A 16,627-nucleotide genomic window follows, 5' to 3' on the forward strand; every position below is an offset into this window, starting at 1 on the left:
CTAAAGTGGTTCTGACAAATCGCGGCATATTTCACATTAATGTTATTGCGACGAGAACATTTCTCAACCCATTTCCTTGCCAAGATCTTTTTTGTGGGGAATGTGTAGTATTTTAACTTGTTATTCTTGGCAGGTACACAACTACAAACAGCACAAGCTTTCGCTCTTCCCATATTAATAAAATTGCATAGTATGAACCCATAAAGTATAGAAATAACTAACCAAAATCTAATCCCCCCGTGGACACCATACCACCAAAACACATGCGACCCGCACTGTGCGTGATGTCACAATCAGCTGGCGGTTCCAACAATGTTGGAATGCGCTAACCTTGTCTGTACCTAAATCGTGAGCGGACCTGTCCTGGTGGATGGATCCGGGTCATCTTTTCAAGGGAGCTCCCTATGTGATGACTCCTCCAGAACAGTCTCTGTTTTCCAACATGTCCCTTCACGGTTGGGATGCTCATATGGAGGATTCTCTCGTCTCAGGGGTGTGGTCTCCACAGAAGCAGAGGTTTCCCATCAACCACCTGGAGATGATGGCTGTTTTCCAGGATCTGCAGTCCTTTCAGGAGGAATTGTCGGGCACAGTAGTGTTAGTGTCTCTCATGTCAGACAATTTGACATTGGTGGCCTATTTACAGAACTCAGGGGGCACTCAGTCCGAGTCTCTGTCGGGTCAGGCAGGTGACATTCTTCAGTGGTGCGAGGACAACTCAGTCTCTCTTCGCCCCAGGTTCGTGCCGAGATGGCGCTATGCAGTGGCGGACGTCCTCATTTACGAGTGTGTGGGGTCAGAGTGGACCCTGCATCCAGTAGTGTGCAGGCAGGTCTTCCAGGTGTGGGGTGCACCACAGGTGGATCTCTTTGCAATGGCTTTGAATCACCAGCTACCTATGTATGTGTCTCCCCCTGCCAGACCTGTGAGCTTGGAAAGAGGACATTTGCCTTTCCATGGGAGGGCTTGGATCTGTATGCCTTTCCTCTCTACACTCTGAATCATTGGATACGGGTTCAGATCAGAGGGTTTCCTCTACTTCTGAGTCTGCTAGTGGACCATCCTCAAGTGTTGTTATCATGGGGCTCTCTGCTACGCCAGCCTCATCACCATCAACCACCGTACTGTCATCATTGTTACTTAACTTTAAGTCCTTGACTGAACAGATAGAGCCCTTAGCCTTTGAACACAAACAGAAAATCTTGGCTAGCTTAAAAACCATCACTGATACCTTTGGAAAACTTAAAAAAAAAAAAGTTTATGAAGGGCAACAGGCATTAATCACCCGCTACCTCCAAAGGCCAAGGGAAGTGGCAGAGGGTCTTTTGGAAGCAGAAGGGGAAGCTGATGAGGGAGCAGAACCTACCGAAGATACTGAGCTCGACATGGATGAAGATTTCTCTGGATTTATTCGAGAACAAATGGCAGATGTGGAAAGGCAACACAGGGTGGAATTGTTACGTCAGAGACTGGAAGAGTAAGAAATGCAGAATGGCGGAGACAGTGGCGGCGGCGGCGGCAGCAGCAGTGGGCCCAGTAGGGTGGCCACCATAACCATACATCAAGCACCTCATACTTGTATATTTGGTAAGTATTACTACATTTATACAGTGTAAGGTGTTTTTATTTTATGTACAATTGTATTTCATAATAGAATGTATTTGTTTGTCAGATTTATATGGAGATATAGGTATTTTATGGATAGCTCCAGAACCGATTATTATTTTTCCATAAGGTCAATGCCCCCTCTTTCACGGTTTTCACTTTCGCGCCGATTTTTTGGCACCAATTAGGCGCGAAAGTTGAGGCTCTACTGTATGTGAATACAGGCTATTTGTGTGTTTCTCGCCAAACTTTTACTTTTGGGACTCGTGATCTTGAATTCACAAAACTTAAGAAAATACACAATGCCGAGGAGCACAGACACATACATGCACTAAGGATGAACAACGATACACAACGTGGGCTGAATGTTTGGGTGGACACGGGTAGCCGAGCGATCGCTGCGCCACCTACTGATAGCTATTCGTATCTTAAAAATATCTTCATATTTCAATGCGTAAATTATATGAAATTTTTCATCATATATCAAAAACATCATATGTGGAGGCGATCATATCTCGAGGTATTACTGTATCTTCATAGGACCCAGGATTGTTGTCCTAGATGCTCTCACTTTTTTGTGACTGTTCCTGAGCCTTTGCATGATGTGCACCCTCATACTATTTCTCACTGGATATGTCAGGTTTCCCAGCATGCACATGAGGATGCGCTTGGTTTGGGTGAAGGTACATGAAGTTAGAGCAGTGGTGAGAAGTGCCTTGTTCAAGAAGATTCTGAGTATTCCTGCCATTCTTCAGACAGGAACCTGAAAGATATGACCACTTTTTCTTCTTTTTTATCTTAGGAATATTACTCATAGGTATTTGGATACCTCTTCTCTGGGCCCTGTTGTGTCTCGGCTCTCAGGGTAATTAAATAATTTTTCTTTTGGGTCCTTACACATATTGCTCTATAATTGTCCTCTGTGAGGTTCTGGGTCATTGGATCTTTCTCATGGGGAGATTTGTGATGCTCCTCTCACTCCTTTTGTTTTGTCCCTCTGTCATAGGATATAAGTGTTGCACCCACCTCAGGGCATGGCCTCAGCTTTGAAAGTTTGGGTATGTAAGGGTGTGTGTCTTGGGGAGTGAAAAGCTGTTTTTAGGGATGAGGTCATCCTCCCTCCTATACGTACTTGGGATTCAGTTCTTAAGCAATAATTAATAATTATGTGTAGTAGTATGTGTAATAACAAATTGGATTTTTTTATGTAAAATCCATTTTCATCTACATACTTACCCATAATTATTAACCCCTTCCTCGGCAGATACGAGTATACACGTTTTCACTAAATGTTCTGTTTTCAGTCGTCGACGAGTATACTCGTCTAAAATTTGACCTTCAAAAACCAGCTACAGATGTATATATTCGTTTTCACTAAATGTTCCGTTTTCAGTCGTCGACGAGTATACTCGTCTAAAACTTGACCTTCGAAAACCAGCTTCTGAGCCTTTCTACGCCATTCTACATGTGAAACGAGTATTCTCATCAAATCGTATGCCTGGCAGAGGTGACAGGGTGGAGCAGTGGGATTTCAAGGACACTCTTACGAGACTTGCTCCGACAACCACTGTCGTCGCATGGGTGTTGTTTTCATTCACATTACCACTTACTTTTTGTACCCTTTTCAAATAATTTACACCCCAAATGTCTAGTTCTGAGGAAAATAGCAATATGAACCTTCCCTCAGAAGCTTGAATACTTCTGATGACACTGCCAGTTCATCAGACAATGCATATTTCTCGACAAGTGAGGAGGAGGAGGAGGAGGAGGAGGAGAGAGGTGAGGGGAGACCTTGGAGTTTATAGGAAGACAAGTTAACTCGTATATGTCTACAAAGGTATTTTCAAAATAAAAAGTTAACCACAAAAATGGGGAAAAACAGTAATTACAAGTTGTTTTCATAATCAGCATGAAAAATACTATATAGAACCAAAATAAAAGAAATTAGTCTGAAAAAGAAACGTATTTAACAAAAAAATTGTTGGGGAAAGGGTTAATTATAACAGAATTTCCCTTCCTCCCTCCCCTCTAAGCCTTTTAAGCTAGAGGCTAATGAGGAAATCAACCTGATGGGTGGTACCTGGAAGTAGAAAACGGGCTGGATGTCTTCTCCCAAAAAAAAAAAAAAAAAAAAAAAAAAAATGAGAAGGGGCACCTCAAGTATTTCTTTCATTTCTATTTCTCGAGGTGTTAGACATGGTGTAAGATTGCTGTGTGAATGGAGATTTAAACAATAATTAATAATTATGGGTAAGTATGTGGATAAAAATGGATTTTACATTAGAAAATCTTATATTTATGTTGCCTTTTACATTTTCAACTATATAATTCATATATAACTGCAAACAATTGGTGCCAGGACACATCCTTGTGGAATTATCCTTATTATCCTTTTTCAGGTTGATTTACTAATCAGTATCACTGTTCTTATGTATCTATTATATGAAAAATCTTCTATCCAATTTAAAATTGGTTCTCTAATTCCTGCTACATATTCAAGTTTCCATATTAATTGTTTGTGCAACACCTTATAGAAGGCTTTCTTTAAATCCAGGTAAATGCAGTCCACCCTTCCACATCTCTTATTCACTATATCTAATACTCTGGAATAGAAACTAATAAAATTTGTAGTACATAATTGTCTTCCTTCTGAACCCAAATTGCCTTTCCATAAATGAGTTCTTCTCTATTTGCTCTATCCATTTAATTTTCACTACTTTCTTGCACAATTTTCCTATTATACTTGTTAAGAAAATGGGTCTGTAGTTTAAAAACCTTTTCTCCAATTTTATAAATTGGAATTACATCTGCCTGTTTCCAGTTCTTTGAGGAATTACCATTCCAATGACATGTTTACCAATTCACAAATTTTTCTGACAGTTGGGATTGTACTTGCAGAGAACCCAATTCAATACATTATCAGGTCTTGTCACTTACCTTTTGTCATGGTAAACCAACATTACTTTGACCTTTTGTTTAGTTTTTAGCCTTTTTACTCTATCTCGTCCTTTTACTATGGATGCCTCTGTCAATCATAGTGTTGGGAGTGCTTTGCAGTAACAAGTCCTGCACAGGGGGAGGAGGTGATATGAAGGTGATGTAAAGGAAAAGATCATTCTACTGCACCTGTGGGACTTAGGCACAGCACAGATGGCTAAATACTTTCACAGCAATGCCCAAAAGTATGCATTAGTTTACACCTATCATTACCTTCTTAACTACAATCTAATAGTCAAAGAGAAAATTACCTCATTTGTGTCATAAGAGTGGTCTCATTAGGGAATATATAAGGTAACAATACTAACCTGTGATGTGTCTCTTCCATTCAGGGACTTCTTGCTGCTGAGATGTCAAGCCCCGTGACATGGCAGAATCACTGCGTTGGATCTCAGGAAGAGGATCATTCCAATTTTGCCCAAGATTTGAAGGTTGAGAATCCATTTCACTTTCCCTCTGGGCCATCTTAACTTCTCTTCTTTCTTTAGCTAGGGCACTTTGCATCATTGCTGCTTGAGCTAAGGAGCCATCAGGATTCTTCATTATCCTGACTGGACTCAGTTCTTCCCTCACTCTGCCATAACCTCGCAAAAATGCAGGTTCTTCTTCTACCAGCTCAATTTCCACATCTTCCTCATCATCATCTTCACCACCCATCACTCCCTGTTCCTCATCAAAGTCAGGCATTTCTGACTTACTGATACAGTTTGCTGCCATCATCTGCTTTAATTCCCATCGTTCAGGAGAGGATATTCGGTTGACCCTCTTGTATGTTGCAAGATCTTCTTCATCAGTACCTGTCAAAATAAAAATCTTAGTCATTCTAGCCATATGTGTAGTTGGTGAGTCCATGGTTATAGTTAAGTTGAAATTTGTGTCTAACTTAAGTAGGCCCTACTGACTGTATAATGAATTAATCATAATTCTCTCCTCTGATTCTCAGCTTTATATAAACATCTAAAATTTGTAGTGTTTGTCTTTACAATCCAATTTTCTCCTACCTTGCCACATTTTCTATTATGTACAGGAGACCAAACCAGTCATAAAGAACTGTTAGATGTCTCCTATTTTCAATAATTTTACAGAGAGCATTGTCAGATAATTAATTTTGAAGCCCATGTGATGGCAACAATAAGTAAACATATATTACAAGAACACAGCTGAGGTGAAGCCTCCCATGAAAATTCAAAAGATGTGTTATGAAAATCTATTTGCATAAGCGATTAGAGCATCAGGGAACCTGAGAGGCTTAATTATAGAGTGATTGCACATGTTTAAAGGTTAACGCACAAGACTCACTCTCACTCCTATGCCATCATCTCACTAATGTAAGAGCTACTTTCACTTTCTCATCTTTTCACTGCGAAGTTCTAAAGCTCTGGCTCTTGCTTTTTTCATCTGCTTATGATTTGAACTGCCTTATGACAATTGTACAAAATACCCAAATTAAATTAGATTTAATTTAAAGGACTTCTATGGTTAATGTTTTTGACAAGAGAGAGAGAGAGAGAGAGAGAGAGAGAGAGAGAGAGAGAGAGAGAGAGAGAGAGAGAGAGAGAGAGAGAGAGAGAGAGAGAGAGAGAGAGAGAGAGAGAGAGAGAGAGAGAGAGAGAGAGAGAGAGAGAGAGAGAGAGAGAGAGAGAGTGTGTGTGTGTGTGTGTGTGTGTGTTGTATTTACCTAATTGTAACATACGGAAAAGAGCTATGCTCGTGTTGTCCCGTCTCCATATCTATTAATGTCCAGCTTTTCTTAAAATCATGAATATTCCTTGCGTTGACCACTTCCACGTCTAAACTATTCCATGCTTCCACCCTTCTATGAGGAAGCTATATTTTTCACATCTCTCCTATAAGTGGCCATTTTAGTTTTTCCCATGCCCTCTCGACATTCTTCCATTCCACATACACAGATCTTCCCTATCCATTTTTCCATGCCAATCATCACTCTGTATATTGCTATCAGGTCTCCCCTTTCTCTTCTGTTTTCCAGGGTTGGAAGTTGCATTCTTTTCAGTCTGTCTTCATAAGTCAAATCTCTTAAGTCAGGCACCATTTTCGTTGCAGCCCTCTGTACTTTCTCTAGTTTCCTTATGTGTTTCTTTAAGTTCGGAGCCCACTGTATTGTTGCATATTCAAGCCTCGGTCTTATCATTGCAGTAATTATTTTCTTCATCATTTCTTCATCTAGATATCTGAACGCCACTCTTATGTTCCTCAATAAGTTCAATACTTCTCCAATTATTTTGTTTATATGTCTCTCTGGCGATAGGTCATTGGTAATTGTCACCCCAAGGTCTTTTTCTTCATGACTGGTTTTATGTCTTCATTTCCTATCTTGTACATACTCCTGATTCTTCTTTCACTCTTGCCAAACTCTATTTTCTTGCATTTTGTCGTGTTGAACTCCATTTGCCATGTACAGCTCCATTTCCATATTCTGTCCAAGTCTTCCTGGAGTAGTTCGCAATCTTTGTCACATCTCACTTTTCGTAACAATTTTGCATCGTCTGCAAATAGGCTCACATAACTGGACACCCCATCCACCATGTCATTTATGTAGACTGCGAACATTACTGGTGCCAACACTGATCCCTGTGGAACTCCACTCTCCACCAATCCCCATTCTGATGGTCTGTCCTTAATTATTGTTCTCATTTCTCTTCCTACCAAAAGTCTTCCATCCATTTTAGTAAACTGCCATGCACTCCTCCTACCATTTCAAGTTTCCAGATCAGTCTCTGGTGTGGTACCTTATCAAAGGCCTTTTTTAAATCCAGATATATTCCATCAGCCCAACCATCTCTTTCCTGTATTACATCTATCACCCTCGAATAGTAACATATCAGGTTTGTCGTGCATGAACGCCCTTTCCTAAAACCAAATTGACACTCACAAAGTATGTCATTTTCTCCAAGAAGTCTGTCCATCTAGTCTTCACCACCCTCTCACACATCTTAGCTACCACACTTGTAAGTGACACTGGTCTATAGTTCAATGGGTCTCTCTTGTTACCTGATTTATAGATTGGGACAATGTTAGCTCTTTTCCAGTCTTGGGGCACTACGCCTTCCCTTAATGAGGCATCAATTACTTCACAAACTTTTTCTGCCAATTGCTCCCTGCATTCTCTTAAAATCCATCCTGATACCCCATCAGGTCCCACAGCTTTTCTCACTTCTAAACTCCCCATCATGTTCTTGATCTCCTCCACCGTTACTTGAAACTCCTTCATAATCCCTTTCTGTTCCATTACCAGTGGTTTGTCAAAAGCAGTCTCCTTTGTGAATACCTTCCGAAAGCATCCATTCATAGCCTCTGCCATTTCCCTGGGATCTTCACTGTATACTCCATTTACTTCTAAACTTTCAATACTTTCTCTATTTTTGATGTTGTTGTTCACATGTCTGTAAAAAAGCCTTGGTTGGTCTTTACATTTATCAATTATATCCTTTTCTTGTTTCTTTCTTTCTTCTCTTCTAATCAACACATATTCATTTCTTGCTCTTTTGTAACTTTCCCACTGCTTAATCCGTCTTTTCCTTCTCCACCTCTTCCATGCATCCTCTTTTCTTGTTCTAGCCTTTTCACATCTATCGTTAAACCAGTCCTGCTTTCCAACTTCTCTATGTTGTCTTATTGGTACAAATTTTTCTCACCTTCTTTGTATATTTTTATAAATTCCTTCCACTTTTCATTTGCTCCTTAGCACTCTTGAATTTCATCCAATTTGTCTCTTGAAAGAATTTCTTTAGGTTTCCAAAATCTGTCTTGGCATAATTCCATCTTCCCACTTTATATTCTTCATTTCTTCTAGATTTCTCTTCGTCTATCACCTTGAACTCCAAAACTGCATGATCACTCTTTGCTAAAGGGCACTCCACCCTCATCTCCTCAATGACCATTGGCTCTGTACTAAAGACCAAGTCCAGTCTTGACGATGCTCCCTCTCCTCCAAACCTAGTATCTTCTTTGACCCACTGAGTTAACACATTTTCCATTGCCAGTGTCAATAGTGTATTTCCCCATGTTGTCTCTGATCCTTCCATTGACCAGTGTGTGTGTGTGTGTGTGTGTGTGTGTGTATTTACCTAGTTGTATTTACCTAGTTGTAGTTTTACAGGGCCTGGGCTTTATGCTCGTGTGGTCCCGTCTCCATATCTACACTTATCCAATTTTTCTTTAAAACTATGTACACTCTTTGCTGATACCACTTCCTCACTCAAACTGTTCCAAGTCTCAACACATCTTTGCGGAAACTAAATTTTTAACATCTCTCAGACATCGTCCCTTCCTTAGTTTCTTACTATGCGATCTTGTGCTTCTAAAGTCATATTCTTCTCTCAGGATCAGTTTCTCTTTATCCACTTCATCCATTCCGTTAATCAATTTATAAACTTGTATCAGATCCCCTCTCTCTCTTCTTTGCTCTAAGGTTGGTAGATCCATTGCCTTTAGTCTCTCCTCATATGCCATCCCTTTAAATTCTGGAACCATTCTTGTAGCCATTTTTTGTAGTCTCTAATTTTCTTATGTGTTTCTTTTTATGGGGAGTCCACACAACTCCTGCATATTCCAATCTAGGTCTTATTTTAGTACTTATCAATTTCTTCATCATTTCCTTGTCCATATAGAGAAATGCTACTCCAATATTCCTTAGCAAATTATACGTCTCTCTGAAAATTCTATCAATATGGCTTACAGGTTGATTATTTTCTTCCATTGTCACTCCCAAGTCCTTTTCCTTTTTTACTTTTTCTAGTTCTACTCCATCTCCCATCTTATAGATTCCCACTGGTCATCTTTCACTTTTTCCCATTTCCATGACATGGCTTTTGTCCACATTGAATTCCATCTCTCATTTTTTGCTCCATTTCCAGATCTTGTTTAAGTCTTCCTGTAGTATTTCAAAATCCTCTTTTTGTTTAATGACTCTGCACAGTTTTGCATCGTCCGCAAACAGATTTATGTAACTGTTCACTCCCTCTGGTATTGGTGCCAATACTGATCCCTGTGGCACTCCGCTGTCTACTGTTCTCCACTTGGACTTCATATCTTTAACTATCGTCCTTATTTCTCTCCCCCTTAAGTAATTCTACATCCATCTCAATGTGCTTCCTTTTAAGCCACCCTTCTCCTCTAACTTCCATAGTAATCTTTCATGTGGCACTTTATCAAAAGCCTTTTTTAGATCTAAATAAATACAGTCAACCCATCCCTCTCTCTCTTGTACTTTATCAACTATTCTAGAGTAGAAACTCAATAAATTTGTCACACATGACCGACCTTTTCTAAAACCAAATTGGCTATTTGATAATATTTTGTTGTCTTCAAGAAACTCAATCCATTGCTTCTTTATTACTTTTTCACACATCTTGCATATTACACTAGTTAGTGATACCGGTCTGTAATTTAAAGGTTCTTCCTTCCTTCCGCTCTTATATATGGGAACCACCTCAGCTCTTTTCCACTCCACTGGCACTGTTCCATTTTCTATTGAGCATTTTATGATGTTGTATATTGGACTTGCTAGTTCTTCCCTACATTCTTTCAGTATTCTGCCTGAGACTTCATCCGGTCCCATTGCCTTTTCCTCATCCAATTCCGTCATCAACTTTTTATTTCAAGCTTGGTTAGACAGTCTCTGTGGTCTTTCAAATTTGGATTCCTTAGTAAAGACCTCATGAAATTTACTATTTAACAGTTCTGCCATACTTTTGGGTCTTCCACCATTCCGTTTTCTCCTTTTAACCTTTCTATTGTTTCTTTTTGTCTTATTTTTCCTTTTATGAATCTGTAGAACAATTTTGGTTGTTCCTTACATTTTCGACAATGTCCTTTTCATAGTTCTTTTCTTCTTCCTTTCTCACCTTGGCATATTCATTTCTTGCTGTTTTGAAGTTTTCCTTATTTTCTGGATTTCTGTTTCTTCTCCACCTTTTCCATGCTCCATCTCGTTTCTCCTTTGCCCTAGCACATCTTGCATTAAACCAATCTTTCTTTCCTTCTTCTTTAGGTCTATATTTCGGAACATATTCCCTGACCCCAGTTTTGTATATTTCCAAAAATAAGTTATACTTCTCTTGAACCGTTAATGAGTTTTCCATCTCCTCCCAGTTTACGTTTTAAAATAGTTCTTGAGATTCTCAATATCAGCCTTTCTGTAATTTAATCGGTCTCCTTTGTATGATTCATCTCTATCTTCCTTTCCTTCTTCTATATCCATTTCTAATATTACATGGTCACTCTTTCCCAATGGGCACTTGTATCTTATATCATCGTTAATTGGTATATCCCTTGTAAAAACTAGGTCTAATCTTGCCGGCTCATCGTTTCCTCTGAATCTTGTGTTTTCCTTTACTCTTTGGACCATCAAATTATCTATCATTAGGTTCAGGAATCTATCTCCCCAGGCATCTTCCCCTATACCACTTTCATAATTTTCCCAGTCTACCTCCTTACAGTTGAAATCTCCTACCAATATAACTTTTCTCCTTTCCTTAATGATTCTTGTAAGACTCCTTATTGTGTCATCTATCATTTCTCTATATTCTTGGTTAGTCCATGAGTTTGTTTTTGGTGGCACATATGTTCCAATGATTGTTAATTCCTTTTTATTAATATGTACCTTAACATACAGTATTTCTGATTTTCCTTCCCCAAACTCCACTTGATTTACCACTATCTCCTTCCTTAACATCATCATGACTCCTCCTCCTCCTTTACCCAGTCTGTCTCTCCTCCATATATCATACCTTTTATCTATGTCTATTTTTATTGCCTCATTTAACTTTGTTTCCACCAGGCATACAATATCTGGTTCTTCTTTCTTTATGTAATCTCTTAATTCTAATTTACTAGATAAAATCCCATCTATGTTTGTATACATCATTTTTAATCTCTTGTTCTTATCATTTTTAGTTAAACTTGCTCCATTCTTTTCTTTCTCTTCTTTCTCTTTTATATACCAGTTCCTTATCCTGTCTCCTATAATTCTCCAAAAAAATGCCTTCTTCTCCTCCTCAGACCTTTCATTATTTTTTTCTCTTGCTTCAGCCACCAGTTCATTGTGTCTCTTCCTTTCCTCCTCGTTTCTATTTTTCTTTATATATATATATATATCTTTGCAACCTTCTGTTTCTCTGAGTTTTGTTTTTCTATATAGTACTTCTGCTGCTGCTTGTGATTTTAGTAATATCTTAATTGGTCTCACTGTTCCTTCTTGATATGGTCCCATTCTATGGATTTCTACTTCCTCTTCTAAGTTCTGTCTATCCTCGTCATTCAGATGTTTTAGTAGATCTTTTACTGATTTCATTTCGTCTTTTTCCCTTCTTGGTCTTGTATTTACCTAGTTGTATTTACCTAGTTGTAGTTTTACAGGGCCTGGGCTTTATGCTCGTGTGGCCCCGTCTCCATATCTACACTTATCCAATCTTACTTTAAAAGTGTGCACACTCGTTGCAGACACTACTTCTTCATCTAAACTGTTCCATGTCTCAATACATCTCTGCGGGAAACTATATTTTTTTATATCTCTCAGACATCTTCCCTTTCTCAGCTTTTTACTATGCGATCTTGTGCTTCGGGTGTCATATTCTTCTCTCAGGATCAGTTTCTCATTATCCACTTGGTCCATTCCGTTGATCAATTTATAGACTTGTATCAGGTCTCCTCTCTCCCTTCTTTGTTCCAAGGTTGGTAGATCCATAGCCTTTAGTTTCTCCTCATATGTCATCCCTTCAAGTTCTGGGACCATTCTTGTAGCCATTTTTTTGTAGCCTCTCCAATTTTCTTAATGTGTTTCTTTTTATGAGGGGTCCACACTACTCCTGCATATTCCAATCTGGGTCTTATTATAGTATTTATCAATTTCTTCATCATTTCTTTGTCCATGTAGTGAAATGCTACTCCAATATTCCTTAGCAAATTATATGTTTCTCTAAAAATTCTATCAATATGGCTTACTGGTTGATTGTTTTCTTCCATCATCACTCCTAAGTCCTTTTCCTTTTTTACTTTCTCCAGTTCTACTCCATCTCCCATCTTATAGATTCCCACAGGTAGTCTTTCACTCTTTCCCATTTCCATGACATGGCTTTTGTTCACATTGAATTCCATTTCCCACTTCTTACTCCATTCCCAGATCTTATTTAGGTCTTCTTGCAGTATTTCACAATCCTCCTTTTGCTTTATAACTCTGCACAGTTTCGTATCATCCGCAAACAAATTTATGTAGCTGTTCACTCCTTCTGGCATGTCGTTAATATAAATGAGGAAAAGTACTGGTGCCAATACTGACCCCGGCACTCCGCTTTCTACTGCTCTCTACTTGGACTTCATATCTTTAACTACCATCCTTATTTCTCTCCCCCTCAAATAATTTTCTATCCATCTCAATGTGTGTGTGTGTGTGTGTGTGTGTGTGTGTGTTTCACAGATGTTACAAGGCATGTAACTTATCTTTCGAGAGGAGAGGGGAGGGAGGGAAGAGATGGGAGAGGAGGAGGAGGGAGAGAGAGAGAGAGAGAGAGAGAGAGAGAGAGAGAGAGAGAGAGAGAGAGAGAGAGAGAGAGAGAGAGAGAGAGAGAGAGAGAGAGAGAGAGAGAGAGAGAGAGAGAGAGAGAGAGAGAGAGAGAGAGAGAGAAAGAGAGAGAGAGATGGGAACAGTCTATGCCATTGGTTAATTTTAGACACAAGGCAGGATGCATGTAGCTTATCTTTAGTGATTGGTGGAGACAAGGATGGTGGGAGGAGCACTGGGATTTCAAGGACAGCATACGGCGTGTGTAGTTGGTATCCAACACACTATACGGGACAACTGAACTGAAGAAAGCTCAGAAAAGAAATATGACGTCTACGTAGGCGTCACTGTATATGCTACTGGGGCTTCATGACGCCTACATAGGTGTCACCGTATTGAAGGGGTTAAGAAAGAGGAAATTCAAAGGCAGGCAGAGAGTTCCAGAGTTTGCAAAAAAAAAAAAAAAAAAAAAAAGATAAAAGATTGAGAATACTGAGTAATTCTTGCATTAGCAAGGTTACTATGCCTACTATAATACCCACTAAGCATATACGAAAAATAGTTATTTAAAGTAAAAACTTTTTTTTGTGAATATACTTACCCATATAAAATTACATATGCCTATATGCCATATTTCCCACACTCTGCAGGAGGAGGTAGTAGACACCTACTGAACCATTAACTTACTTCCAGAGAGATCTAATAGCACTAGTTCAGGGGGTGCTGTGAACCTTTCATTAAAGCTAGTTGTGATCTTGCTGAACGTTTCCCTTTGTGTCTCACAACTCAAGGGGGCAGCCACAGCCTACCCTCTAAAGACAACTCTCCTTCTTCACAAAAAAAACTACATGTACTTACCACACATACACCCTTCACTTGAAAATCAAAATTTAAAAGAAAAATGGGTACTCATAATAACAATGCCTCAGAGTCCCCTTCTGGGGAGGGGACCAAAAAATGTCCGCAGGTAGGATGCCTCTCTTGATAACGACCCCAAATGCCTTGACACCTCCCGCAACTTTAACTTCTGCAACATTCACGATCTTAGATCTAATTTTCAATCTGTAGCACACCACCTCTCCTCTACTAAACCTCATCTTCTTTTCCTCACCGAAACAGCTGTCTGAGGCAACTGACAATAGCCCCTTCTCTGTTCCCTCCTACTTTCTCTATTCTCATTTTCATTCCAAAGCTGGATGTTGTGCCTACGTACCCAACGACTTAACTTGCTCTCATGCCCACGCTCTTGAATCTTCCAAGTTTTCCACCATCTGGCTTCGACTTGACAGTCACTCTCAAACTAAATTCATGTGTGCTGTTTATCTCTCCCCTAACTCTTCTGACTATAGTAAATTCTTTGACTACTTAACTTCCAAAGTGGAGCACATTCTGTCCCTCTACCCTTTTGCTGAGATTTCCATTCTTGGAGATTTCAATGTTCACCCCCAGCTTTGCCTTTCATCTCCCTTCACTGACCATCCTGGTGAACTAGCCCTTAACTTTGATATCCTCCATGACCTAGAGCAACTGATGCAACACCCTACTCGTATTCCTGACCGTCTTGGAGACACCCAACATTCTTGATCTCTTCCTCACTTCTAATCCTTCTACTTATACTGTCACTTTCATCTCCGTTGGGCTCCTCCGATCACAATCTCATTTCTATATCTTGTCCTATTTCTCCAATCCCTCTGCAGGATCCCCCAAAGCGAAGGTGCCTCTGGGGTTCTGCCTCTGCCAGCTGGGGGGACCTGAGAAGGTATTATGCTGATTTTCCCTGGAATGATTACTGCTTTCGTGTCAGAGACCCATCTCTTTGTGCTGAACGCATAACAGAGGTGATAGTGTCTGGCATGGAGGCATACATTCCTCACTCTTTATCTCAATCTAAACCTTCTAAACCTTGGTTTAACTCAGCCTGTTCTTGTGCTATACATGATAGAGAGGTTGCCCACAAAAGGTACTTGAGTCTTCCATCTCCTGAATCTCATGCACTTTATATCTCTGCCGGAATCATGCCAAGTCTGTTCTTCAACTTGCCAAACACTCCTTCATAAATAGAAAATGTCAAAATCTTTCAAACTCAAACTCCCTCGAGACTTCTGGCATCTAGCCAAAACATCTCAAATAACTTCACTTCTTCATCTTTCCCTCCTTTATTTCATCCTGATGGCACCACTGCCATCTCTTCTGTCTCTAAAGCTGAACTCTTCTCTCAAACCTTTGCTCACAACTCCACCTTGGACAATTCTGGGCTTGTCCTTCCCTCTCCTCCTCCCTCTGACTATTTCATGTCTACAATTAAAATTCTTCATAATGATGTTTTCCATGCCCTCGCTGGCCTAAACCCTCGGAAGGCTTATGGTCCTGATGGGGTCCCTCCTACTGTTCTCAAAAACTGTGCTTCTGTGCTTGCACCTTGCCTGGCCAAACTCTTCCAACATTGTCTATCTACTTCTACCTTTCCTTCCTGCTGGAAGTTTGTCTACATTCAGCCTGTTCCTAAAAAGGGACATAACCCTAACCTAACCCCTCAAACTACCATTCTATAGCTTTAATCTCTTGCTTGTCTAAAGTTTTTGAGTCTATCCTAAATAGGAAGATTCTCAAACATCTGTCACTTCACAATCTTGTCTGATTGCCAGTATGGCTTCCGTCAAGGTTGCTGTACAGGTGATCTTCTGGCTTTCCTTACTGAGTCTTGGTCATCCTCTTTTAGAGATTTCGGTGAAACTTTTGCTGTAGCGTTAGATATATCAAAAGCTTTTGATAGAGTCTGGCATAAAGCTTTGATTTCAAATCTGCCCTCCTACAGCTTCTATCCTTCTCTCTGCAACTTTATCTCAAGTTTCCTTTCTGACTGTTCTATTGCTGCTATGGTAGACAGCCACTGTTCTTCTCCTAAATCTATTAATAGTGGTGTTCCTCAGGGTTCTGTCCTGTCACCCACTCTTTTTATTATTCATTAATGACCTTCTTAACCAAACTTTTTGCCCTATCCACCCCTACGCTGATAACCACCCTACATCTTTCCACGTCCTTTCAGAGATGACCAACCCTTCAAGAAGTCAACAGATCACGCAGGGACGCCACAGAATGCCTGACTTCAGATCTTTCTAAGACTTCCGATTGGGGCAGAGAAAATCTAGTAGTTTTCAATGCCTCAAAAACTCAATTCCTCCATCTATCAACTCAACACAATCTTCTAGACAACTATCCCTTCTTCTTCAATGACACTCAACTGTCTCCCTCTTCCACAATGAATATCCTCAGTCTGTCCTTTGCTCATAATCTTAACTGGAAACTTCACATCTCATCTCTTGCTAAAACAGCTTCTATGAAGGTTAGGTGTTCTGAGGCGAGATCTCCGCCAGTTTTTCTCGCCCCTCCAACTGCTTACTCTGTATAAGGGCCTTATCTGCCCCTGTATGGAGTACTCTTTGCACGTTTGGGGGGTTCAAGTCACACAGTTTTATTAGATAGGGTGGAATCAAAAGCTTTTCG

At 39.9% G+C, this 16,627-nt stretch overlaps 1 protein-coding gene across 1 annotated transcript in view; it reads right to left on the bottom strand.

Moving 5' to 3' along the window:
- Window positions 1-16,627, bottom strand: part of LOC123503532 (ATP-dependent RNA helicase DHX8-like) — a 258,222-nt gene that overhangs the window by 113,349 nt on the left and 128,246 nt on the right. Inside the window, exon 6 of the mRNA XM_045253371.1 lies at window positions 4,911-5,399. Coding sequence (XP_045109306.1) covers window positions 4,911-5,399 — 489 coding nt within the window. The remainder of the gene's footprint in view (window positions 1-4,910; window positions 5,400-16,627) is intronic.

The sequence above is a fragment of the Portunus trituberculatus genome, chromosome 14, assembly GCF_017591435.1.
Source record: "Portunus trituberculatus isolate SZX2019 chromosome 14, ASM1759143v1, whole genome shotgun sequence".
Taxonomy (NCBI): Eukaryota; Metazoa; Arthropoda; class Malacostraca; order Decapoda; family Portunidae; genus Portunus; species Portunus trituberculatus.